The 21,386-nt window shown below is 65.2% G+C and overlaps 8 protein-coding genes across 8 annotated transcripts; 6 read left to right on the top strand and 2 right to left on the bottom strand.

Moving 5' to 3' along the window:
* Nucleotides 1-345: 345 nt before the first annotated feature.
* On the top strand, nucleotides 346-1,715 carry PFL1_00099 (uncharacterized protein; the record flags this gene model as incomplete). Its single annotated transcript, XM_007877596.1, has 2 exons — nucleotides 346-1,049; nucleotides 1,160-1,715. The coding sequence occupies 2 exons, from the start codon at nucleotides 346-348 to the stop codon at nucleotides 1,713-1,715; spliced, it is 1,260 nt and encodes a 419-aa protein (XP_007875787.1).
* An 843-nt stretch (nucleotides 1,716-2,558) lies between these two features.
* PFL1_00098 (uncharacterized protein) lies at nucleotides 2,559-3,779 on the top strand (the record flags this gene model as incomplete). Its single annotated transcript, XM_007877595.1, has 2 exons — nucleotides 2,559-3,467; nucleotides 3,603-3,779. The coding sequence occupies 2 exons, from the start codon at nucleotides 2,559-2,561 to the stop codon at nucleotides 3,777-3,779; spliced, it is 1,086 nt and encodes a 361-aa protein (XP_007875786.1).
* A 568-nt stretch (nucleotides 3,780-4,347) lies between these two features.
* PFL1_00097 (uncharacterized protein) lies at nucleotides 4,348-6,284 on the top strand (the record flags this gene model as incomplete). The annotated part of the gene is made up of 2 exons (XM_007877594.1): nucleotides 4,348-4,507; nucleotides 4,627-6,284. 2 exons carry the CDS (start codon nucleotides 4,348-4,350, stop codon nucleotides 6,282-6,284), a joined length of 1,818 nt encoding a protein of 605 aa, XP_007875785.1.
* A 1,189-nt stretch (nucleotides 6,285-7,473) lies between these two features.
* PFL1_00096 (uncharacterized protein) lies at nucleotides 7,474-9,837 on the top strand (the record flags this gene model as incomplete). Its single annotated transcript, XM_007877593.1, has 1 exon — nucleotides 7,474-9,837. The coding sequence occupies one exon, from the start codon at nucleotides 7,474-7,476 to the stop codon at nucleotides 9,835-9,837; it is 2,364 nt and encodes a 787-aa protein (XP_007875784.1).
* Nucleotides 9,838-10,458: 621 nt separating this feature from the next.
* On the top strand, nucleotides 10,459-11,478 carry PFL1_00095 (uncharacterized protein; the record flags this gene model as incomplete). The annotated part of the gene is made up of 2 exons (XM_007877592.1): nucleotides 10,459-11,176; nucleotides 11,303-11,478. The coding sequence occupies 2 exons, from the start codon at nucleotides 10,459-10,461 to the stop codon at nucleotides 11,476-11,478; spliced, it is 894 nt and encodes a 297-aa protein (XP_007875783.1).
* A 4,245-nt stretch (nucleotides 11,479-15,723) lies between these two features.
* On the top strand, nucleotides 15,724-18,162 carry PFL1_00094 (uncharacterized protein; the record flags this gene model as incomplete). Its single annotated transcript, XM_007877591.1, has 1 exon — nucleotides 15,724-18,162. The coding sequence occupies one exon, from the start codon at nucleotides 15,724-15,726 to the stop codon at nucleotides 18,160-18,162; it is 2,439 nt and encodes an 812-aa protein (XP_007875782.1).
* Nucleotides 18,163-18,496: 334 nt separating this feature from the next.
* Nucleotides 18,497-19,754, bottom strand: PFL1_00093 (uncharacterized protein; the record flags this gene model as incomplete). The annotated part of the gene is made up of 3 exons (XM_007877590.1): nucleotides 18,497-18,625; nucleotides 18,734-19,309; nucleotides 19,398-19,754. The coding sequence occupies 3 exons, from the start codon at nucleotides 19,752-19,754 to the stop codon at nucleotides 18,497-18,499; spliced, it is 1,062 nt and encodes a 353-aa protein (XP_007875781.1).
* Nucleotides 19,755-20,114: 360 nt separating this feature from the next.
* On the bottom strand, nucleotides 20,115-20,938 carry PFL1_00092 (uncharacterized protein; the record flags this gene model as incomplete). The annotated part of the gene is made up of 3 exons (XM_007877589.1): nucleotides 20,115-20,152; nucleotides 20,270-20,542; nucleotides 20,656-20,938. The coding sequence occupies 3 exons, from the start codon at nucleotides 20,936-20,938 to the stop codon at nucleotides 20,115-20,117; spliced, it is 594 nt and encodes a 197-aa protein (XP_007875780.1).
* Nucleotides 20,939-21,386: the final 448 nt, after the last annotated feature.

The following is a 21,386-nucleotide window of genomic DNA, read 5'->3' as shown; positions in this document are numbered from 1 at the left end:
TCCACACTGCGGCCAAATGGCCAAGGAGGGCAAAGCCTCGCCCCCCCCTCCCCTCCTTAGCTTAGCCGGTCGAGCCTAGGCCACGGTGACCCTGCCCGACATCATCTTACCACCCTACCATCACCACCACCACCGCCGCCATCCTCTCTCTCTCTCTCTCTCTACATCGAGGTCACCAAAAAAGTCGGGTCTCAACCTCCTCCGGCCCCACGTCGCGTTCCGCCGTGGTCGAGCTGCGTCAACTCGGCCGTCTGCCGTCTCCTCTGACCCGTCCGCCATCCATCCGCCCCTAGACCCCACTACTTGCTCCCATCGATCAGCAGCATCGCCGCCACCCGCCGAGCCATGCACAGCCTCAACGTCGTCGGCATCAAGCTCGTGCGGCGCATCGTGCCCCTCGCCCAAAAGGTCCTCACCCCCAAGCAGCCCCCGCCGCCGAAACCCAGCACCACGGCCTACATCCCCTCTCCTGCCATCCAGCCTTCATCCAACGGCGATGGCGGCAAGAACCAGACGGAATCATCGACTGCAGCCGGCGAGCCACAGCCGTCCTCACCTTCCTCTCCTAGCGGCAGCGGCGGCAAGTCGTCGGCCCAGAAGCCGCGACGACACCTCAAGGCCGACATCTACCTGCCCGCGACGTCGGATGCCGCCTCGTCGCCGCCGCGCAACGCCGTGCTGCCCATCGTCATCAACCTGCACGGCTCCGGATTCTGCTTCCACGCGCACGGCGAAGACGCCCGCTTCTGCTCGCAGCTCGCCACCTCGCTCCCCGCCGTCGTCATCGACGTCGACTACAGCCACGCCCCCGAGCACCCGTGGCCCGCGGCCGTCGAGGACGTCGACGCCACCATCGCCTGGGCCCGCACGTTTGCGCGCGAGGGTCGCAAGAGCCGTCAGAAGTTTGGCGGCGGTGACGTCGAGTGGGAATGGGACGAGAGGAGGATCGCCCTGACAGGGTTTAGCTCGGGCGCCAACCTTGCGCTGATTGGCGGCACGCGCAAGCCCCACAATGGCGGCGTGCAGGCCGTCGTCGCCTTTTACCCCTCGTGAGTGCAGCCCAGCGAAGGATCGAAGCAGGGTCGCCCCCCTTGGCTGACAATCGAGAGCCTCGATAAACTCGTCTTGTGCCTCCCGCCCCCTCGGTCAACCTTGACAGCACCAACCTGGCCGAGTCGCCGTGGGACAAGCCGCAGCTGGCGCCCGAGGCTGGGGCGGCGGGCGGTGTGATGCCGCCGTGGCTGCGGTACATGCTGTACGAGTGCTACGTACCGGCGCACCTGGCTCCGGACCGCAAGGACCCCAACATCTCGCCGCTCTACGCCGCGCCGTCGTCGTTCCCGCCGAGCGTGACGATCATCAACTGCGAGCGAGACTCGCTGGCGCGGGAAGCGGCGCAGCTGGCCGAGCGGCTGCACAAGGCGTGCACCGGCGGCGACGGCGATCGCGATCGCGACGGCGACGGCGATGGTGATAGGTACGATGGCGATGTGACGCTGTGGACGGCGCAGGGGCAGGGACACAACTGGGACAAGATGACCAAGCAGGACAGCGAGCCGGCCAAGATGCGCGACGAGGCGTACCGGCTGGCGGTGCGGAGGATTCGGGATGCGTTTGCCCTCGTCGCTGTGGGAGCCGACGAGATGCGCGACGATGATGATGATGACGACGACGACGACGACGAGATGGAGAGCGGGCGGCAGGACGAGGCTTGACCGTAGCGAGGAGCCGCCTGCTTGCTCTACCCTTTCCTCTCGATACCCTGCCTTTCTTGCTCTGCTGTCGCTGTCGTCGCCATTGGCTGGTTGCCCGGTCGGAATATACCAATACGTAGTGATGCTGCTCTGTCGCCTCGTCGTCGTCGGTGATGAGTTTGGTGCGGTAGGGGAACAGGGAAGCTGTCGATGGAAGGGGCGGGAGAGGAGGAAGGCGGCTCGCTGGGCTCTCTTGCTGGCTGGGCGGGCCCGGTCTGCCGTGTCTGCCGCGTGGGCCCGCCTGCCTGCCTGGCTGCCAGCCGGCCTCGTAAAAACGCGGGCCGTCGCTCGTTGGCGGCGGCAACAAGCAGGAAAATCAGAATCAGAATTGAATTCACCCGAAGCCGAAGTTGAGGTGGAGGCTTCAGAGTCGACTTGCTTTGACTTCTGCGGCGCCAACCCACAGCGGCACGCCACGGTACGGTACGCCGGCTCGACGCTCGCCGCGGATGATGCAACACAACATCCCGCGCCACGGCCGACGACGCAGGGCCAAGCGAAGATCGGCCAAGATGTATGTGGAGAGGCCGGCCTTCGGCGTTTAGGAGACGCCTGCCCCCATCCTTGCTCCATGCCACGGCCGCCCCAGCTGGGCCTGCTTCTCGCTCGCACGACCGGTCGAGGTATAAGAGCAGCTGCTAGACGCGGCGGTCACCTAGCGACAGCCACCCGCTCGCCCACCACCAGACAGCATCTCGTATACGCCTCTCTGTCTCTCTCTCTCTCTCTATCTATCTCTCTCTCTCTATATCTCTACGACCACCCGGATTCATCCCATCCCACCTGGATCCTTTGCCCACCACCATGGCATCCACAACGAACCAGGTCTGGACGCTGCCGCGGCCGTCGGAGCGCAAGTCTTTCGACGACCTCAAGCTCAAGGAGCGCCCCATGCCCAAGCCGGCGCCGACCCAGGTGCTGATCAAGGTGCACGCCGTCTCGCTCAACTACCGCGACCTGATCATCGCCCAGGGCCAGTACCCGCTCGAGCAAAAGGACGACGAGCTGATCCCCGCCAGCGACGGCGCGGGCGAGATTGTCGACGTCGGCGAGCGCGTCAAGGCAGAGGGGCGCTGGAAGGCCGGCGACCGCGTCATGGGCATCTTTACCCAGAAGCACCTCTCCGGATCCACGGCGCGCGCCGCCGACCTGAGCTCGACGCTCGGCGGCGGCGTCGACGGCATGCTGGCCCAGTACGTCGTGCTCGAGGAGTACGGCATCGTGCGCATCCCCTCGCACCTCTCGTACGAGCAGGCCGCCACGCTCCCCTGCGCCGCCGTGACGGCCTACAACGCCCTCTACGGCATCCCCTCGCACCAGCTCCGCGCCGGGGACACGGTCGTGGCGCAGGGCACCGGCGGCGTGTCGGTGTTTGCGCTCCAGCTCGCCGTCGCCGCGGGTGCCCAGACGGTCATCACGTCGTCGTCGGACGACAAGCTGCGCAAGGTCGTCTCGCTCGTCCCCGAACCCTTGCGCCACCTCGTCCACACGTTCAACTACAAGTCGGACCCGCACTGGGACAAAAAGGTGCTCGAGGTCACCGGCGGCCTCGGCGCCGACCACATCGTCGAGGTCGGCGGACCCGGCACCCTCGAAAAGAGCTTCCAGTCGGTCAAGCAGGGCTCCGTCATCTCGACCATCGGCTTCGTCGCAAAGGGCGACGGCGAGCCCGTCAACGTCGCACTCCACGCCCTCGTCAAGGGCGCCATCTTTGTGAGTCGAGCCGTCGAGCCTGTCTGCCTGCCCCCAGGTATCAATCCGACATGTCGCTGACCGCCCGCCCGCCGCACGCCCTTCTCTCTTTTCCTTGCCTCGCCCTTGCCTCCGCTCCATCCCGACCGACAACAGAGGGGCCTCCTGGTCGGATCGCGCGACCAGTTCGAGCACATGAACGCCATCCTCGAGCTGCACAGGATCGTCCCCGCCGTCGACAGGGTGTTTGACTACCACGACGCCGCCAAGGCCTACCAGCACCAGTGGAGCCAGGCCCACGTCGGCAAGGTCGTCATCCGCGTCGCCGCCTAGACAATGTAGTAGTAGTAGGTTGGCCGTGGAATCGAGTCGAAGTTGGAATCGAGCCGAGGTCGGAACCGCAGAGTCCAGAGAGGGCGTGCGTCGAGGTGAAGCGGCGTCGAGGTGAAGCGACTGGAAAAAAAAGAAGACAAGAAATGCCAGGTAAAAAATGAAAAAAAGGAGGCGACCCGCTTTCGCGGGTGCAACTTCAATTGTTGCGACAACCACAGGATTCGAACCTGTGCAGGCAGAGCCTATACGTTTCCTCCCCCAAGGGGGGTCAAACCACGTTTTAGTTCGAGACGTACTCCTTGACCACTCGGACAGATTGCCTCTTGATGTCACGGGGTCGAAAATAGGGGAATAACAAAGGAGACGGCGGCTTGGGCTTCCGAAGACGGCCGGGCAATTCCCCGGGCATCTTCTTGGCGCGTGCAGAGAGGGGGCCGGGCGTTTGTGTTCCGGTCGTGGTTTGATGCCCGGCTCGCCTCTGAAGCACCACCACCACCACCACCACCACGACGGACCATATCCACTACTGCTCACCCTCCCCCTTGCCACCATGCGGCCACGCCCTGCGATGCCGCCGCTGCCGCCGCGGGACCACACCGAGGCTACGCCGCTGCTGCTGGGCGGGACCGACGCCGGCGCGCGCACGGGCTACGTCGAGAGCCTCGACTCGCGCCGCCTCAGTGAGCCGGAGCAGGAGGCGGTGGCGCACGAGAGCGCCTTTAGCGCGGGTGAGTGGCGGCGACGCTGGCCAGCAGCCTCGCCTCGTCTCGCCTCGCCGTTTTCCCTGCCTCCTCTGACCTGTCTGGTTGTTCTGCCCGCTTCTGACTCGCCACTGGCCCGCCGACAGTGCAGGACCTGGCGCACGGCGTCGACCCGAATGCGTCCGCGTTTCCGCCGCCGGCCGACGTCAGCCACGTATCCCTGGACGCTGTGGCCGCGCCCGCGCCCGTCGCCGGCCACCACGCGCCGCCGGCTAAGCGGGCCGACGTGCTCGTCATCCTGTGCGCCATGTGGGTCGGGTGCTTTCTGGCGGCGCTCGACGGCACCATTGTGGCCGTCATCCTGGCCAAGGTGGGCTCCGAGTTCAAGGTGTCGAAAAACGTCGGCTGGCTGGGCACGAGCTACCTCCTCACCCAGACGGCCTTCCAGCCGCTCTACGGCCGCGCCTCGGACATCTTTGGTCGCAAAGCGGCCACGCTGTTTGCCTCGGCCGTCTTCCTGGCCGGCAGCGTCCTGTGCGGCGTCTCGCAGTCCTTCTGGCAACTGTGCGTGGCGCGGGCGATTGCCGGCATCGGCGGCGGCGGCCTGACGTCGATGACGACCATCGTCACCACCGACCTCGTCAGCCTCAAGTCGCGCGGCACCTGGCAGGGCATCGGCAACCTCGTCTGCGCCGCGGGCGCTGCGCTCGGCGGCCCGCTCGGTGGCGCCCTGGCCGACGGCGGCCTCGGCTGGCGCGCGGCCTTCACGCTCCAGGTGCCCCTCTGCGTGCTCCACTTTGTCGTCGTCAGCTGGAAGGTCGACATCCCGGCGGGCCCGGGCAGCATGCTGGAAAAGATCAAGCGCATCGACGGCCTCGGCTCGCTCTCGCTCGTATCGTCCATCTCGCTGCTCCTCGTCGGCCTCAGCCTGGGCGGCAACGAGCGCGCGTGGTCGGACCGCGTCGTCGTCGGCAGCCTCGTCGGCGGCCTGGCGCTGCTGGCCGTCTTTGTGCTGGTCGAACGGTACGTGGCGCGCGAGCCCGTGATGCCGATGGACGTCGTCTTCCGCCAGACGCCCGGGTTCGTGTCGGTCGCGTGCTGGTTTGCCAGCATCGCCCAGTTTGCCGCCTTCTACACGGTGCCGAGCTACTTTGTCGCCGTCGAGCAGACGACGTCGAGGTACGCCGGCTACCTGCTCATCCCCAACGCCGTCGTCACCTCGGTCAGCAGCCTGGCCAGCGGCCTGGTGATTGCGCGCACGGGGCGGTACAAGCGGATGCTCGTCGTCGGCGGCGCGCTGGGCGTCGTCGGCCCGCTGCTGCTGTGCACCTGGCACCGCGGCACGTCGACGCTCGTCTACTGGATCAGCATGCCGCTCGGCGGCGCGTCGTTTGGCATCGTGCTGACGACGACGCTCGTCGCCCTCATCAGCGCCCTCGAGCCGGCGCAGGTGGCCGCGGGCACGGGCATCACCTACCTCTTCCGCGCCACGGGCTCGGTGCTGGGCATCTCGCTCTCGGGGGCGCTGCTGCAAAACGGCCTGCAGCGCAACCTCGAGAGGGCCTCGTTCCCGCCGAGCCTGATCGAAGCCGTCCGCCGCGACGTCGGCCTGATCCGGACGCTCAAGGAGCCGCTGCGCGACGCCGCCAGGCAGGCGTACCAGGAGTCGATGCACCTCGTCTTTGTCGCCGTCGCCGTTTCGGGCCTGCTGGCGTTCCTCTCCCTCTTCCCCATTGAGGAAAACGAGCTGCCGTCCAAGGTGCCGCCGGCCGCCGCGCCCCCTGCGCCTCGTCCGAGGGATTGAAGGCGGCGTGCATCGGATGGCATTGTCTGCTCTGCGCCCTTGGGCGATGTATGTCGACTCGTCGTCGATCCAAGTAGCGGGCGTCGGCCGCGGCAGCTGGTCGGAACCGTCCGCCCGCCCTAGGCGCCCCTTCGTGTCGGCCCGCCTCGCGCATAGCCCAGTTCTGGCGCCGTCCCCTTTTTCTCCGCCCCACGCTCCATGTCATGCCGCTCTAACGGCCCCGCCTGCCTTGTAGATAGACGACGTACGTGCTCGCTCTGACAGCCGCCGTAGATGAGACGATGGCCGCGATCCGCCCGCCTAGCGCATCGGAGTCGAATGTGTGCGGAGCGACGATGGGGGGGGAGCGATGAGGCTAACGACGGGCAGGACGTCATTTTTCTCGCATTTCGCTTCGTCAAGCAGGCCCAAAGTGCGGGGGAAACGGGCCTCGCTCTGCCTCGCCTCGCCTCGCCTGGGCTGGCTGGCCGGCTGGCCGAGATTTTGGGCTGAAAATCCCAGCGAGGCCAGGCCAGGCCAGGCTGGCTGGCAGGCGGTGCGGGCGGTGTTTACCCGCATTGCCGACCCTGGCCTGGCCTGCCTGGCCTGCCTGGTGGACTCGCTCGCTCGCCGGCGAGAAATTCGGGCTGCACATGCATCTTCTTGGCGAGGGGCGTTGGCGCTCATCCTTCAACCAGGCAACGCCCAAAGCACGCAGGCCAGGGCGCCCAGCCAGCCCAGGCAGGCCCGTCTGGTCTGGTCTGGTCCGGACTGGACTGGAAATTTGCCGCGGCGTGCTGGTCGTACGTTCGTGTTGCCACCCTTTGCCGCCTGCCTGCCTGCCTGCCTGCCTTCACCCTGCTCCCTCACCTCAACGTGCGGGGTACCGTATCGCACCAGCCTCGTCAAACCTCGAATCGCCGCCTCGACCACGTTCGACCACCGGCCACGCACAGCCTCGGCCCCTCGACGCCCTCTCCACCCGACACCCATCTCCTTGCCAGCTACAGCCAGACCATCCCTCCGAGGTCCTCTCCCATCTTTATCTCTGCTCCCCTCTCGCCCGTCGACTCCGCCACCATCACTTGCTTCTCCATCCACGGCACATCCCCACATTACTGGCACCTTCGAGGTTCTCCCCAGCGATCAGTTGACCCTACGACTCGACCAACGGGCCCGTCCCCAACCGACCAGCCAGCGGCGAGCCAAGATGGTCTCTGCCAGACCGCACATCGTCTCTTCGGTCTCGAGCCCGACGCTGCCATCGAGCGCATCGTCTTCTCGGTCGTCGAGCCATGCTGCCGCGCTCGCCAACACCGCAGATCTGCCAACCCGTCCCTTCACCGTCAGGCGGCGGGTCCGCCGCGCCTCGCAGCCTCAGCTTCCCTCGACGTCCGCACTGCGGATCCGCGCCACCGGCATCGAACCCGCCGCTGGCCGCGTGAGGGGATTCTACAGCAGCACCAGCGCCGACTCGAGCAGCGCCGGCGAGTCCGACGACGACGAGGATGGCGACGAGTTTGACCGGTACGACGCCAGCGGCAGGCGCTCCTTCTTCCATGGCAGCCAGCGCCGGCATCAGTCTCTCGAGTACCTCGATCTTCCTGCCTCGCTGCCCTACTCGATCGCATCGCTCCGCACGCAGCTGCTCTCCTACCTCTCTGACTTCGAGGCCCGGGCCCGCAGCTACTACGCCAACACCCGCAGGGCCGCCTCTCCCTCTGCATCACCGACGTCCGCCGATGGCGCACTTGCCACTGGTTCTGATGGAGATCTGACGCTTTCCGACGCCGATGCCGAGGAGCTGCACGCCGATGCCAGGGCCGACAGCCACCTGGCTCCCTTCTTCGCTCAGCTCGAGGCGCTCAAGGACGATCTTCGCAAGCTCATGTCGCTGCTACCGTCGCCCCGCACTGCGTTCCCATCGCCGCCCGAGCTCTCCTCACGGGCGAGCGCGGCATTTGCGGCGAGGTCGCAGTCGCTCTCGCAGGACTGGGAGCGGCTCTCATCGTCGTTCTCCTTCCCGCTCCTGCCGCTTGCCCCGGATTTCAAGATGGCCATCCCGACGCTCCGTTCGGCCGCCGATGCAGCGCGCGCGCGGGTCGAGATGCCCACGCTGCCGAGCATGCCGGCCATGCCGCATCTCGAGACGGATCTCAGCTCGATTCTCCAGCCTCTCTCCCTGCAGCTGCCCGCGCCCGCCCGCGCCATCGTCGACAAGATGCAAAGTCGCTTCGAGGAGCTGCAGGAGTCGCTGAGTGCCATGGCCCTCCGCGACTGCGTGGCGCGCTCCCAGGACGACGCTGGCGGGTCGATTGTCAAGCGCTTCGAGGCCTCGTTCGCCGAGCTCTCCGCCAAGGGCCGCGCTCGAGCCAACAGCGTCGTCAGCCGCGCCGGCCACGCTGTCCACGAGGCCGAAGACAAGCTCTACGAGATGGCCGTCGAGCTCGCCCGCAACGGCCAGGCGCTGATCCGCTACGAGCACCTGCCCGAGTTCTGGAAGAACAACGAGCACATCCTCTCTGGCTACCGCTTCATCCCGCTCGAAAACTGGCCGGCGCTGCTCAAGAGCACCTTCCAGGTGCACAACGAGACGGGCAACATCCACACGCACCTGTGGGGCCTGGTGGCCATCCTGCCGCTCTTCTGGCCCAGCAAGGGCCTCGACGATAAGACGACGCCGATGGACCGCCTGGTCCAGACCGTCTACCTGGTGGCGGCGGCCAAGTGCCTGACGCTCTCGGTCACCTGGCATGTGATGGCGGGCTGCTCGGACCACAAGTGGTTTGGCCGCTTCGCCTGCGTCGACTACACGGGCATCGCGTGGCTGGTGGCGGCATCGATCCTCACCACAGTCTACAACGCCTTCTACTGCCAGCCCAACCTTGCGCTCGCCTACTCGATCACGACGCTGCTCGTCGGCCTGGCCGGCGCCATCCTGCCGTGGGCCGACTGGTTCAACAAGCGCGAGAACAAGGGCATCCGGATCGCCGTCTTCCTCACCATGTGCTTCACCGCGCTGCTCCCATTCTCGCATGCCGCCTTCGAGCATGGCTTCTCCAAGACGGTGACCTTCTTCAGCCCGATCCTGCCCAGCCTCGCCTTTTACGTCGGCGGCCTGATCCTCTACGCGTTCCACCTGCCAGAGAGCCTGGCACCCGGCCGCTTCGACCTCTGGGGCCACTCGCACCAGCTGTGGCACGTCGGCATCGTCGCCGCCATCGTCTGCCACTACCGCGCCGCGCTCATCTTCCACGAGAACCGGTTCGCTTTCAGCTGCGCGCTGCCGCAGGACTATGCCGCCGCGCCCGGCGCCGGCTCGATCGACGCCGGCTTCCTCTCGAGCATCGTCGCGATGTTCCCCTTTGGCTCGCTGCTGCTCGGCGGCGGCTCCGAGGCGACCCGGCCCATTGACCGGATCTTTGAAAAGGCGGGCGGCATGGAGGGCGTCGTCGGGCTGGCCCGGGCCGACGCCGTCGTGCTGCACTGGAGGCGGATCCTCGGGACGGTCGGCAACGGCGCCGTCGGCCGCGGCTGGAACGCCATGGTCGACTGGGCCCAGAGCTACTGGTGAGCGCTGTGCCTGCTGCACCGCGCCCGGATCTGTCCTGCCTGCTTTCTCCTTCTCGATCTGTCTCGCCCCTCCCTGCACACACCTGTTACGTTGTTCGCGTCGTCTAGCATCATCTATCTTCCGGTCTCGCAGCTCTATAGAGGTTGCCCTTCACCCCGCATCTGCCTCGAGCATGTCGCACTTTCTCGCCATCAGTTGGCCGCACACTCGCTATGCCCGTCCTCATTGCATTCGTCCACCTGGTGCCGATCGTCTGTTTGCCATTGGCCTGCCCTTGTGTCCTGCACGGCAGTCTTAGTGTCGCCCCTCGATGCTGTGCTTGTCCTGCCGCTCGCCAAGTGAGCGCTGGTGGCGGAGGTCTGATTCGGGGCGAGCGGGAGCGTTACGCGCGGCCCCCCAACGCTGGGTGGTGCGTGCGAGAGAGAGAGGCACAGAAGCCGCCCAACTGAAACCGGAAAAAAGACGAAAAAAGCAGGCGGGCCGAGGTGTGCGGGGTTGGCCTGGCGCCCCAGGCCCGCTGCGGCCTCTTCTGGCGCCAGCTGGCCCAAGCTCTCCATCCGCCTCTCCTCCATCGCGCTCCTCCGACACGACCACTGTGCACGAACCTGACCTTTGCCCGACATGCCACCCAAGACGACCTCCCGATCCACGCCGCGAGGCCCTTCGACGGCCGTCAGGTTCTACCTGATCGCCTACAACTTGGCTTCGTTCTTTGGCTGGATGCTGATCCTCTCGACGCTCCTCAAGCACCTGGCCGGCGGGCCCATGACGACGTCGCTGCCCATCCGCACCGCGTCCAAGATCCTCTCGCCGCTGCGGCCCGTCCGGATCGCCTACCTCCCCTCGTTCTCGCACCTGCCCAAGCCCGTCGCCACGCTCCTCGAGCGCGCCTCGTCGTCGCACAACCACATCGGCGCGCTCGTCGCCTTTGTCCAGACGTTTGCCATCCTCGAGGTCGTCCACGCCGCGCTCGGATGGGTGCGCAGCCCGGTACCCACCACCGCCATCCAGGTCGCCTCGCGCCTTTTTATGGTATGGGCCGTCTCGGAAAAGTACGACAAGGCCTGGACCTCGCCGTGGTACGCCAGCATGGTGCTCGCCTGGAGCATCACCGAGTGCGTCCGCTACCCCTTCTACGCCAACCAGCTCATGGGCTCCGACGCCGCCGGCCTCCTCTGGCTCAGGTACACCACCTTCTACGTCCTCTACCCGCTCGGCGCCGGCAGCGAGGCCATGTGCATGTTCGTCACCCTCCCCAACGCCCTGCCCTGGAACAAGCCCGAGGCATGGTTCCTCAAGGACTACGTCTTCTCGTTCCTCTTCATCATCTGGTGGCCCGGTGAGTGCGCGGCCGAGGAGCGGCAGGGTCGGCGGTGAATCAGCTGGAACTCGACGATGACGGCTGACCTTTCTTTCCTCTCGCCTTCCCACCCGCCCGGCGCTCCCGCCCTCCCCCACTCTGTAGGCCTCTACGTCATGTACACGCACATGATCAAGCAGCGCCGCCGTGCGATCGGCAAGGGCTTCTGGGGCGACAAGAAGGTGCAGCAGCTCGTCGACGACAAGAAGAAGCAGGCCGACGACGCCGTCGCCCAGGCCACCGCCCTCGCCGAAAAGAAGAGCGCCGAAAAGAGGAGGTGAGGCGACGAAGCGACGCAGCGCGCTGGTCGCGTGCAGCCTTCGCCCGCTGGCCCTCTCTTCGGGCAGATCGCGTGATCGCAGCTCGAGTACCTGCGTCTTTGACAACGGGCGAGGTAGTTGACAACGATGGAGCCGATCTTGGCAGCCGAGATCGCGAAAGTAGGGGCCAGGGCAATCGAGTGCCACCTCGACTCTCGGTGCTTGCCGCGAAAGGGAAAAGAGATGTTGCTCCTGTATCGAGATGGTGTCCGGGAACGAGGCACGGACCTTGCTCGATGTGCATGGGGACCGAACGCAAAAGTCGGCCTCTGACCATTGTGGAGTCAAAGACAATGACCACCGTCCAAATCGACCAACCGCCGCATTCGGAGCCGCATCGTACGCACATCAATCAGGTGAAGGGGCTGGGCAGAGTCGATTGAGCGGCCCCGCTAGATCCGACGACGTATCGGGCGTCACTCGGTCCGGGCAGGCGGGCGCGCCGTCTTCCATCATGACGCCAGGCCTTTGTCTCGATGTGAGCGCGCCGTTCTCCCCCTCTCTGCACGTGGGATCCTATGTGAAGACGATGAAGAGCAGAAAGAGAGTCAGCCTCGGTCTCCTCGGTCCGGATCGTCGGCGAGGAGCGGGAACCCTGCACGCAACGAGGAGGGGACACGTTCTCCCACCACCCCATCCGGTCCGCGTTTCTTTTCACGAGGACTCGATCGAGATGGACTGATACGGTGCAGCGAGGCCGAACGGCCCCGTCTCGGCGTCTCTGGTCAGACTGCAGCGCACCGCCCGGCCAGGCTGTCGGTCGCGCCGTAACGCGTGCGGAGCGTTCGTTGTCATATCGCACCGGCGTCTGCGAGATGTGATATGATACGGTGCGGCGCGGTGCGAGCGGCGCGGTTCCGCCATTCCGATGCTGTTGTGCATCGGCTGCTGTGCAACGACGCCTACTGTACCTCCGCTCCATACGTGAGAAGACGACGGCGGTGAGGATGGCAGCGACGCTGGACGACAAGACCGACAAAAGAGAAGCGAGCGAGAGGGCCACAAGGAGGGGTGAACAACGTGGTCGACTGCTCGTGGTACCGTCTCAGCTCAGCGCACAGTGGTAGGAGACACATGGACGGGCGGTGTCTCTGGCAACGGCGTGCGTGGACAGAGCAGCCGAGGTACCTGTAGAACGCCGCAGGCCGTTGCCACGGACGCCCCATTGTCCCACGACCGGGCGTCGTTGCGGTTCCGCTTCTCCTTGCTCGGAGAATAACAGGTCGACAAAGGCAGCCACGGCCAGGCCCTGGTCTCGGAACTTTTCTCTCTCCTTGCGAGGCCAGGCTGGCAGGCGCCCACGCACGTCGATGGATCGGTGGGCGTTCCGGTTGGCGGCCAGAGACGGTCGAGCACGCAGCACGCAGGCGGTCACGCCTTCTGTCCGTCCTGTAAGCAACTCTGTCGAATGAGGATCGAAAGTGCACCCTCCCCTCGGCATGACCTGGTTTTCACGGGTCGAGAAAAGCAAGGCCAGGGCGATGCGCCACCTTCTGTGTCCCCAGCGGCGGCATGACAACATGACCGAGAGGCGCGCTTTTGTCTGTCCAGGACAACGGCGCCGTCTTCGAACGTTGACGGAACGCTACGGTACGGGATCAACGGCCCCCCTCGCACGCGAGCGAATCTGACAGCTCGCCATTGGACCGACCATGCACCGTTCGGCATGATTGCGACACACCAACGCCCTCGCGCCTGGCACGGTGGTGACCGGCAGGCATCCTTCTCGTGCGCCTTTCTTCGGGCGAAAAGCAGCGAGATGCAGAGATGAGCCGTAAAAAGTGCCGAGACACGTTCGTTCATGGTGCCAGGCACGGTACGGTCCGTAGCTCAGCGCAGCGACATCCCGAGCCCGAGCCCGAGCCCCGAGGCCGTCCCAGGGTCTACGGCAGCAGCTCGTGTCACGAAACCCTCGTGTGAAATCTTGTTTCACCTTATCCTCCTTGCTTGCTTGCTTGCTTGCTCTTTGTCGCCACGATGGCGCCGTACATGGTACGGTAGCACCCGGGACCTGCCGGTATCGGTACGGGGGATCAGGATGAACGTCGATCGTCTGCGAAACTGGTCAGCGCTTGGTCTCGCGGCTGTCTTGGTCGCGTCAAACGCCGGGCCAGGAAGTGACGGCGTGTTACATAGGTACCTACACAGCTGGACGGGCGGCAACCTCCGAGAGCATCACCGCATCGTGGGCCGTATTTTTGGACACCACGCCATCGTGTCGACGTCGTCGACGCCCGACATACCGTAGCCCAGCCTAGCCACGCCTGGCCATGCGAGAATTACGTACCCGCCCCGGCCACTCTCCCCTATGCAACGGGTCGTTCGGAACCGCTTCGGTCCGGTACCAGCGATGCCACCCACCAAGCCGGCCACGCACAAGGACAATGGCCATTGAGAGAGAATGCGAGAGCACTGCCTTCCCGCCAAAGCTATACGCCGAGCTCCGTATACCCAGCCTAGGGGATCTGAAGAAGTGGCAACCATGCGCTAGCCTGAGAAGATGGCACTGTCCCTACTGCGCTATTCATGCTACTCGAGGTCATTGCGAGCGAGCCAGGCTGAGCATCGCGGCGACTTTCCCGTTCCGTTGCAAGAAAGTAGTACACATCGACCAGAGCATTCGCTTGCGATGGTGAGGTGAGGTGAACCGACGCGGTTGCGAAGAGATGAGCGCAGGCCGCGCACTGTGTGTGCAGGCGTGGAGTCCAGCTCGTAGCTTAGGAGGCCAGAGCAGGGCAGGACAGAGCGAATAGGGGCCTAGCGTGGTGGCGGGCCCCTGCTCGAAGAAGCCGGGTACAGTGGACCAGGCCGCCAATCACCTTATCGCCCGCCCGGCAACCCTCGAAACGTACGGGCTCGCGCTGCCAGCGACGCCGTTCGTTCGTACTACGGAGGACAAGTGAAAGGGGGTCAGCCGCTCGGGCGCACGCTCGGGGCTGAGCCAACGGGAATTGAGGGGGAAAGGCTTGCGTGGATGGCCACTCGCGATCTCGAGCCACCGACAGAAGAGGGAGAGAGGGTCGTGACTGACACCTCTGCCACGTAACCCCCCTGATACGCTGACGCTACCTCTCTCGCCCAGGGTGGCGGACTGGTATATAACTCGGCCCTGCTCGACGCCGAGGTTGGTGGCACGTTGCTAGCACCCACACCAACCTCGACAGCCGCCGCCACCCAATAATCAATCGCCATCGCGCAGCAACATCCGACGACGCGCACGCCACCTCTCCCCTCCGACTCGGCATTCGCGAGGCTTTCAACCCGCCGGCATCCTTCCACGTCACCCTCTCTCCCTCTCTCCTTCGGGAAGCGAACGGAGCGAAGCGATACGCGCTCCCTCGACCTGCTTTCAGCTTCCTCGGCCTTCGGTCCCGCTAGCGCAGTCCAGCTCCCGAGAAAAGCCAAGGCAAGCCGTGACACGCCCTCCCAGCCGTTGCCAGCAACCCAGGGTCCCCAACATCGGTCCGACCCCTCCCCTCGCCATTCAACCGGGTACCTTGACCTAGCTCAGGGGCTGCTCACCTTAGTCCCGAGCGAACGAGCGAGCAGCAAAGGTGAGCTTGATAGCTGCGATAGCAAGGCGGTCAGTCGGCCGTCCGGTGCCTGGTTGCGCGGCCCGCTCCCCTGGCCCGCCTCGTCACTCACGCGAGGATTTCTTCTTTTTTGCTTTTTCTCCGGCGGATAGATTTCTGCTGCATCTGCCCTGACCCCTCTGCCTGACCCTGCCTGGCTGACAGCAGCAGCAGCAAGCAAGCCCCCAAGCCCGTCGATCCTGAGCCCTGTCTGCCCGCCTGCCACGTACGCCGATCCCAAGCAGGACCCTCTTTTCGACGCCATTTTCACGCGAGGCCCGCCGTTGGCCCCCCTCCACCTGGCCTTCCGAAACTTTTTCCTTTTTCCCTCGCTCCATTCCGGGCCGTGACTCTGGGGCCAAGCCGCTGCCTGTCCCTTCCCGACTCGACGGCGCCCTCGCCCGCTCTCTCAGCTTCGGCCCGTTGCCGCTTTCAAAGCGCGAACAGGATCAGCCTGGCACAGCGCACACCGATAGGCACGCTCAGAGTCTCTCTCGCGTCCGCATCAGGAAGTCAGGGCAAGCACGTCACCCCGCCTGCACATCGGAACCTGGCAACTCGACTCGGCCCTTCGGCTTCAACCCTCCCTACCGCTCCGCTCGGCCGATCCGAGCTCAATTAAAGCTGCAGCATCATGGGACTGGCATCCACCGTCCGACGCTGGGCGCCTTCCACCTGGAACCCCTCTGAGGCCTCTTCATCATCATCGCCCGCCACCTCGACCGTCTCTTCTGCCGGTTCCACCACCCACGACCGAGACGCAGGCCACCACCGCCACCACCGCCTCACCACCTCCAAGAAAGACGACCGCGACTCGAGCTCTCGACAGCCCGAGTTCTACCGCGCACGCAAGTACCGCCCGCCGCCGACATCGTTCCACTCGTCCATCCAGGCCATCCAGGAGGAGTTCGGCTCGCCCCGCACCAGCAAGGAGGTCAAGCAGGCCTACCTCGACTCGCTCAACCCTTCGGACAACGAGGACTTTTCGTCGCCAGCCACATCCGCCCCGCCCTCGCCCCGCAACCCGCTCAAGACGATGGCGCCATCGCACTCCCACGGCACTGCCGCCGAGCAGGGCGCCGCGCTTCGGGAGGCCGCCGAGAGGGAGACGGGCATCGCCGCGCCCCAGAGAAAGGGTTCGGCTCGCGTCCGAAGGAGCATGCACTCATCGCCACGGACCTCGGTGCTGGCATCGCCTCACGAATCGCCCAGGGCGTCCCATCGCAAGCTTCACTACGACGATGACGACAACGAGGAGCAGCACCACGGGAACGGCAGCCGCCATCACGGCCACGGCTCGCCACGCTATTCCCATGCCCACGACGGCTCCGACACCAGGGCCTCCTCGCGCCGTCAGAGCAGGCGCGTCTCTCGCGACGTCGACGCGGTGCCCGAGCCCGGCAGCGCTGCCGCCCAGGGTGCAGCGGTTCGGCGCGGAGAGAAGCCGACGGGCCCGAGCAAGGAGCGGATGCTCATCGCCCAGCAGCGCGCCCTCCGCGACGACCGCAGTTCAAACAGGGACCAGCCCGACATCGGCCGCGGCTCGGCGCCCAAGCCGCCCGTCTACCCCATGACGGGCATCGACAACCTCGCCCTGCTCATGGAGGACGACGGATATACGACCTCGTGCTTCTCGATCTACATGTTCAAGAGCGAGCTCGACCTGGACACGGTCGACAACTTCTTCGAGGTCCTGGCCAAGACCTATCCCAAGTACCGCTACGTCGTCGACCTCGACCCCAAGGAGTCCAAGCGGATCGAAAGGCAGCAGGCCAAGGCGACCTACTCGGAAAAGTCGACCAAGGAGGAGCGCAAGTTTGACCCGGGCCGCCGCACGCGCTACGGCAAGGGCCTCAAGGCCGGCACCCTCTTCCGCTCGGCGCGCTGGAGGTTCGTGCCAGACTTTGACATCAAGGACAACATCTCGCAGGCCGATGCGGCCGCGCCAGGCGACGACGCGGCGCTCAACAAGCTCGCGGGCCAGTTCCTGGGCAGGCACTACGACTACAGCAAGCCGATCTGGGAGGCGCTCGTCGTCAACGGGCTGCACACGGCCGACGGCGGCCGCAGCGCCCTGATGATCAAGATCCACCACTGCTTCTCCGACGGCCAGGGCATGATCCAGAGCTACCACGCCGCGCTGGGCGCCCTCGAGCAGGGCATCGGCATCCGCGACATCCAGCGCAAGGTCGACTCGAACCAGGGCGTCAAGAAGCCCGGCCAGCGCGAGGCTAAGCCATCGGTCTGGGGCACGACCAAGCACGTCGCCCACACGGCGCGCGGCCTCTACTTCCGCAAGCGCAAGGCGTTCACGTATGAGGAGAAGCGCAAGGAGCGCCCGGTCAACCGCCTCTACTGCCACAGCGAGGGCATCGGCATGGACGACATCAAGCTGATTCGCAAGGCCTTTTCGACGGAAAAGGTCAACCTGACGCTCAACGACGTGGCGTGCGCCATCCTGGCGCGCGCGCTGCGCATCGCCGCCGAGCGGACTGCCAAGAACGGCGTCGTCAAGGACAAGCGCGTGGCCGTGTTTGTGCCCATCTCGGTGCGCGAGCGGGGCGACTGGTCGCTCAGCAATCGCACCACGGGCACCGTCGCCTGGTTCCGCTTTGAAAAGGAGCAGGAGGGCGACATCGAGCAGCAGCTGCTCCAGGTCAACCGCGAGATGAACCGCATCAAGGGCTCGTACCTGCCCAAGATGTGGTTCAAGGTGTTTGACCTCTACTGCAAGCGGCGCATCACCTACATGCCAAACTACCCGGGCTTCCGCCAGTTCTTCTACCGCGCCTTTGGCGAGTACCACGTCGCCACCAACGTGCCCGGACCCGCCAAGCCCGTCAAGTTTGGCCAGCACGAGGCCTACAGCTACCACGTGCTGCCGCCCAGCAGCCCCGGCAAGGCCACCATGGCCGTCGGCATGATCTCGTACGCCAACGACTTTTCCCTCGCCGTCTCGTGCGACGACGTGCCCGAGTTCGACCGCCTGCCCGAGGAAATCTGCCGCGCCTTCCAGGACTCGGCGCGCGACGTCATCCAGGCCGCCCGCACCAAGATGGGCAAGGAGAAGTAGCGCCCATCGCCTCGTCTTGGCTTGCCTCGCTGGCCGACTCGAACCTTCCCGCGAGCTCCTCTGCCACAAACCGGCTCCACTTGATACGGCTCCTGCTCCGTCAATGACTAGATACGGGCTCTTGTCTTCTTTGCTGCTCTGGATCATATGTAGACTGCATCGGACCCACTCTCTCTTTCTCCTCTTACTCTGTAGACCCCCTCCCCACCTCTCTCTATCTGGTTCCGCGTTCTCGATTATACCTGCTCTGATGCCGCCGCCGCTGCAAATCTCAACTCTCATTGCTCGACTCATCTGCGACGGAAGGTGGTCGGGCTCCGGGCCTCCCAGCAGCCTAGATGTTGCGGGTCCGGCTGGCGCGCCACATCTGCCAGGGAAGCTTCCAGTGCTTCGCCTGGAGGCTAGGTGTGTAGGGGTCAAAGTCGGCCTGCTGTAGCCGATCGAGGTAGAACCGTGCCGGCACCTAGGGACACGCAGGTGCAGGTGCAGGGGCGGAAGGAACCGGCCCGAGTCAGCATGATGAACGAGCTCTGAGCTTCATCGACCAACGCAGCGTCCGGGCTGCACCTACAGCGTTGATGAGGGCGGGTGTGACGTCCTTGGGCAGCTTTCCGCCAAACTCGTCGCGGACCATGGTCCTGGCCGTGATGAGGTAGTCGTTGGCTCTGGTCGCCACGTCAAACACGGCATCCTTGAACCCCTTGGCCTGCGGGCCGTTGCGGAACACGTCTTCCTCGACGACGCCAAACTTCTGTAGCGTCTCGGCGGGGAGGGTGAGTTTGCGCGCCCCCTTTGTCACGCTGTGCCTGGCCGAGGGTGGCGGGTGCGAGTGGTAGGGCAGCGACGACAGGGCGAGGCAGAGACCCGTCGCCTTGCCGAGGTGGGAGAAGAGCTCGTCGAGCACGGGCGAAGAGACGCCGAGGAGGTTGAGGGAGAGGTAGAAGAGGCGCGACGAGGTACCTTCGGCGTAGGTCTCGAGTTCCGAGAGCGAGGGCGTCGTCGTCGACGAGGAGAGGTCGGCCTCGCGGATCGAAATGATGCGGAGGAAGTGGTCTTCCAACAGTCCGCCCGAGGGCGACGAGAGCACGGCTGGATCGTGGAACGCGGATCGGAGCGCCAGCACGACGGGATGCTTGGCCGGTCGATTCTGCTCGCAGGGTAAGCGGGAAGCGCACAGCGTCAGTCAGAGGTGCCATTCCGCGAGGAAGAGGGGAGTTTCGAGGCAACCGACTTACATCAAAGGCACCCTTGATGGCCTCGCGCCACCACCCCATCCTCATCTGTCCGAGCAGTTCATTCGAGACGCTATCCTTGAGCGAGGCGACCTCGACGTTGAAGGCGCGTATCGCCAGGTAGTGGGTCTGGAGGTGCCGCGGGTAGAAGTAGTGCGCGAGGAAGGAAGGGTAGTCCCGCCTCTGCAGCTCGCCGAGGAGGTAGCTGTGAGGCAACTCGAGCGGCGAGAGCTGCTTTGACGCCGGCGCCGGGCTGCGCGGCGGTGTCGGTGGTGTGGCCGAGGTGGACGCGAGGCGATACGAAGCGGGCTGTAGCCGCGGTGGTGGGATGCGCGTGCAGGGGCGGGCTGCCAGTGACATGGTGAAGGCGGTCCCAGGTGGTGGCGCTGATGGTGGTGGTGGTCTGGCAACGACCGGAAGACTGATATGGCTGACAAAAGCCGCCTCGCTCTCGACTTTCTTCTCGACGAGGCCGAGGATGGCAACGGCGCGACGCCTCGGCGCTGCAAAGTGGAGGGCTCTGGACTTGGACTGACTGTCGGCTGAGTCCCACCTGCTCTCCCCTCCCCTCTGCCCCTCTCTCCGCGTCACTACTCTCTGACACCGCTGCAGGCTTTTCGTTTGGGATGAGAGTGAGGGCTTGTTTGGAATACCAGGACTAATACATGATGCAGACTGTATGATGATGAGGCAGGATGAGAGCGAAGCTAGATTCCTTGTCTAAAGCCCGCCGCGGGCCAGCGTCAACCAGAGGTCATCTGCAGTGCCCATCACCACGGAAGAGACAGAGCAACAAGCGCAACACAGATGTCAGTATCGCCTTTCGATCATCGACAGCTCGCTCTTTCAGAAGGCACGCTTCACGCCGTACTCACCTCCGATGTAGTGAATGTTGTCGACGCCGATGCCCTTGCCCGTCTTTCGGATCTCCTCGCTCGACATCTTCATGAGCCCCACGGCGACAATCTCCTCCTTGCCCTGGGCGCGCACCGCCACTCCCTGCCCGATATCGAGCGCCGTCTCGCCGGCTGATGGATCCGGCAGCTTGCCGCCTGCCGAGACGAGACCTGGTGACATGATGTTGGCACCAGAGAGGAGGAACCGGATCGCTCCCCGGTCCACCTGCACCGAGGGCAACAGGAACGGATCTGGACGTGATTCGAAGAGCGAGTTGCGGGGACCAAGAGGCTCGCAGCATCAGCATCGATCGCCATTCCAGCGCCAGCTTAGCGGCCACCGCGGCAGGGGTCGAGCCACTCACATCTGTGGAGGACCTTGAGACTTGGGAGGTAGGGCTCGTCAAAGTGCTGGAAGAAGAGGACCTCGCCCTTGTACACGAGCATCTGGACGTGCTCGCGCGAAAACTTGACGAGCGTGATGGGCTCCTTTTTGGGCCAGATCTGCTCGAGGAGCGCACCGTCGTTCTCCGAGAGGGCCGGGTAGGTCTCGAGCAGCTTGTTGCGCATGCCCCGCTGCACCGACGACTTGACGGCCGTCGACGAGGCCACGTCGACCTTTGGGTCGAACTTCTTGAACAGCGACATGGCAAAACGAATGCAAAGTGGAAAGGGTCGGCTGGGCGGTGGCGAGAGGCAGGCGGGGTGAGGTGCGGGGCGGAAGGCGGATACAAAGGGCCAGGGGGGCACGTCGGTGGTGTCGGCATGGCCAGGGCTCCCCCCCCCAACTTTTCCAGATGGAGGCCCGCGGGTGATCGTCTGGTGCAGGTGCAATCGGGCTCATCTGCCTGATTTCCCGGAGCCCGATGTCGGAAACGGACGCAGCCACGGCAGCCGTTTCCCGAAATAGCTTCCGAGTGCACAGCCCGGCCCTGCAGCCAGATTGGCATGCTGTGCACGGATGCCTGCACGCTGGCCAGCAGGTTGGTTGGAGTCGCCGGCAGGGCGTGGCGTGGACCTGGCTCGTGGGACCTTTAGTTCTTCTCATCGGGCCATCCTCCTGACCCGCCTCGACCTCTCTGGTGCTCCTCTGACA

This window comes from Pseudozyma flocculosa (assembly GCF_000417875.1).
Source record: "Pseudozyma flocculosa PF-1 unplaced genomic scaffold scaffold00001, whole genome shotgun sequence".
Taxonomy (NCBI): domain Eukaryota; kingdom Fungi; phylum Basidiomycota; class Ustilaginomycetes; order Ustilaginales; family Ustilaginaceae; genus Pseudozyma; species Pseudozyma flocculosa.
The sequence above is the reverse complement of the archived record's forward strand: the minus strand, read 5'-3'. Positions and strand labels throughout refer to the sequence as shown.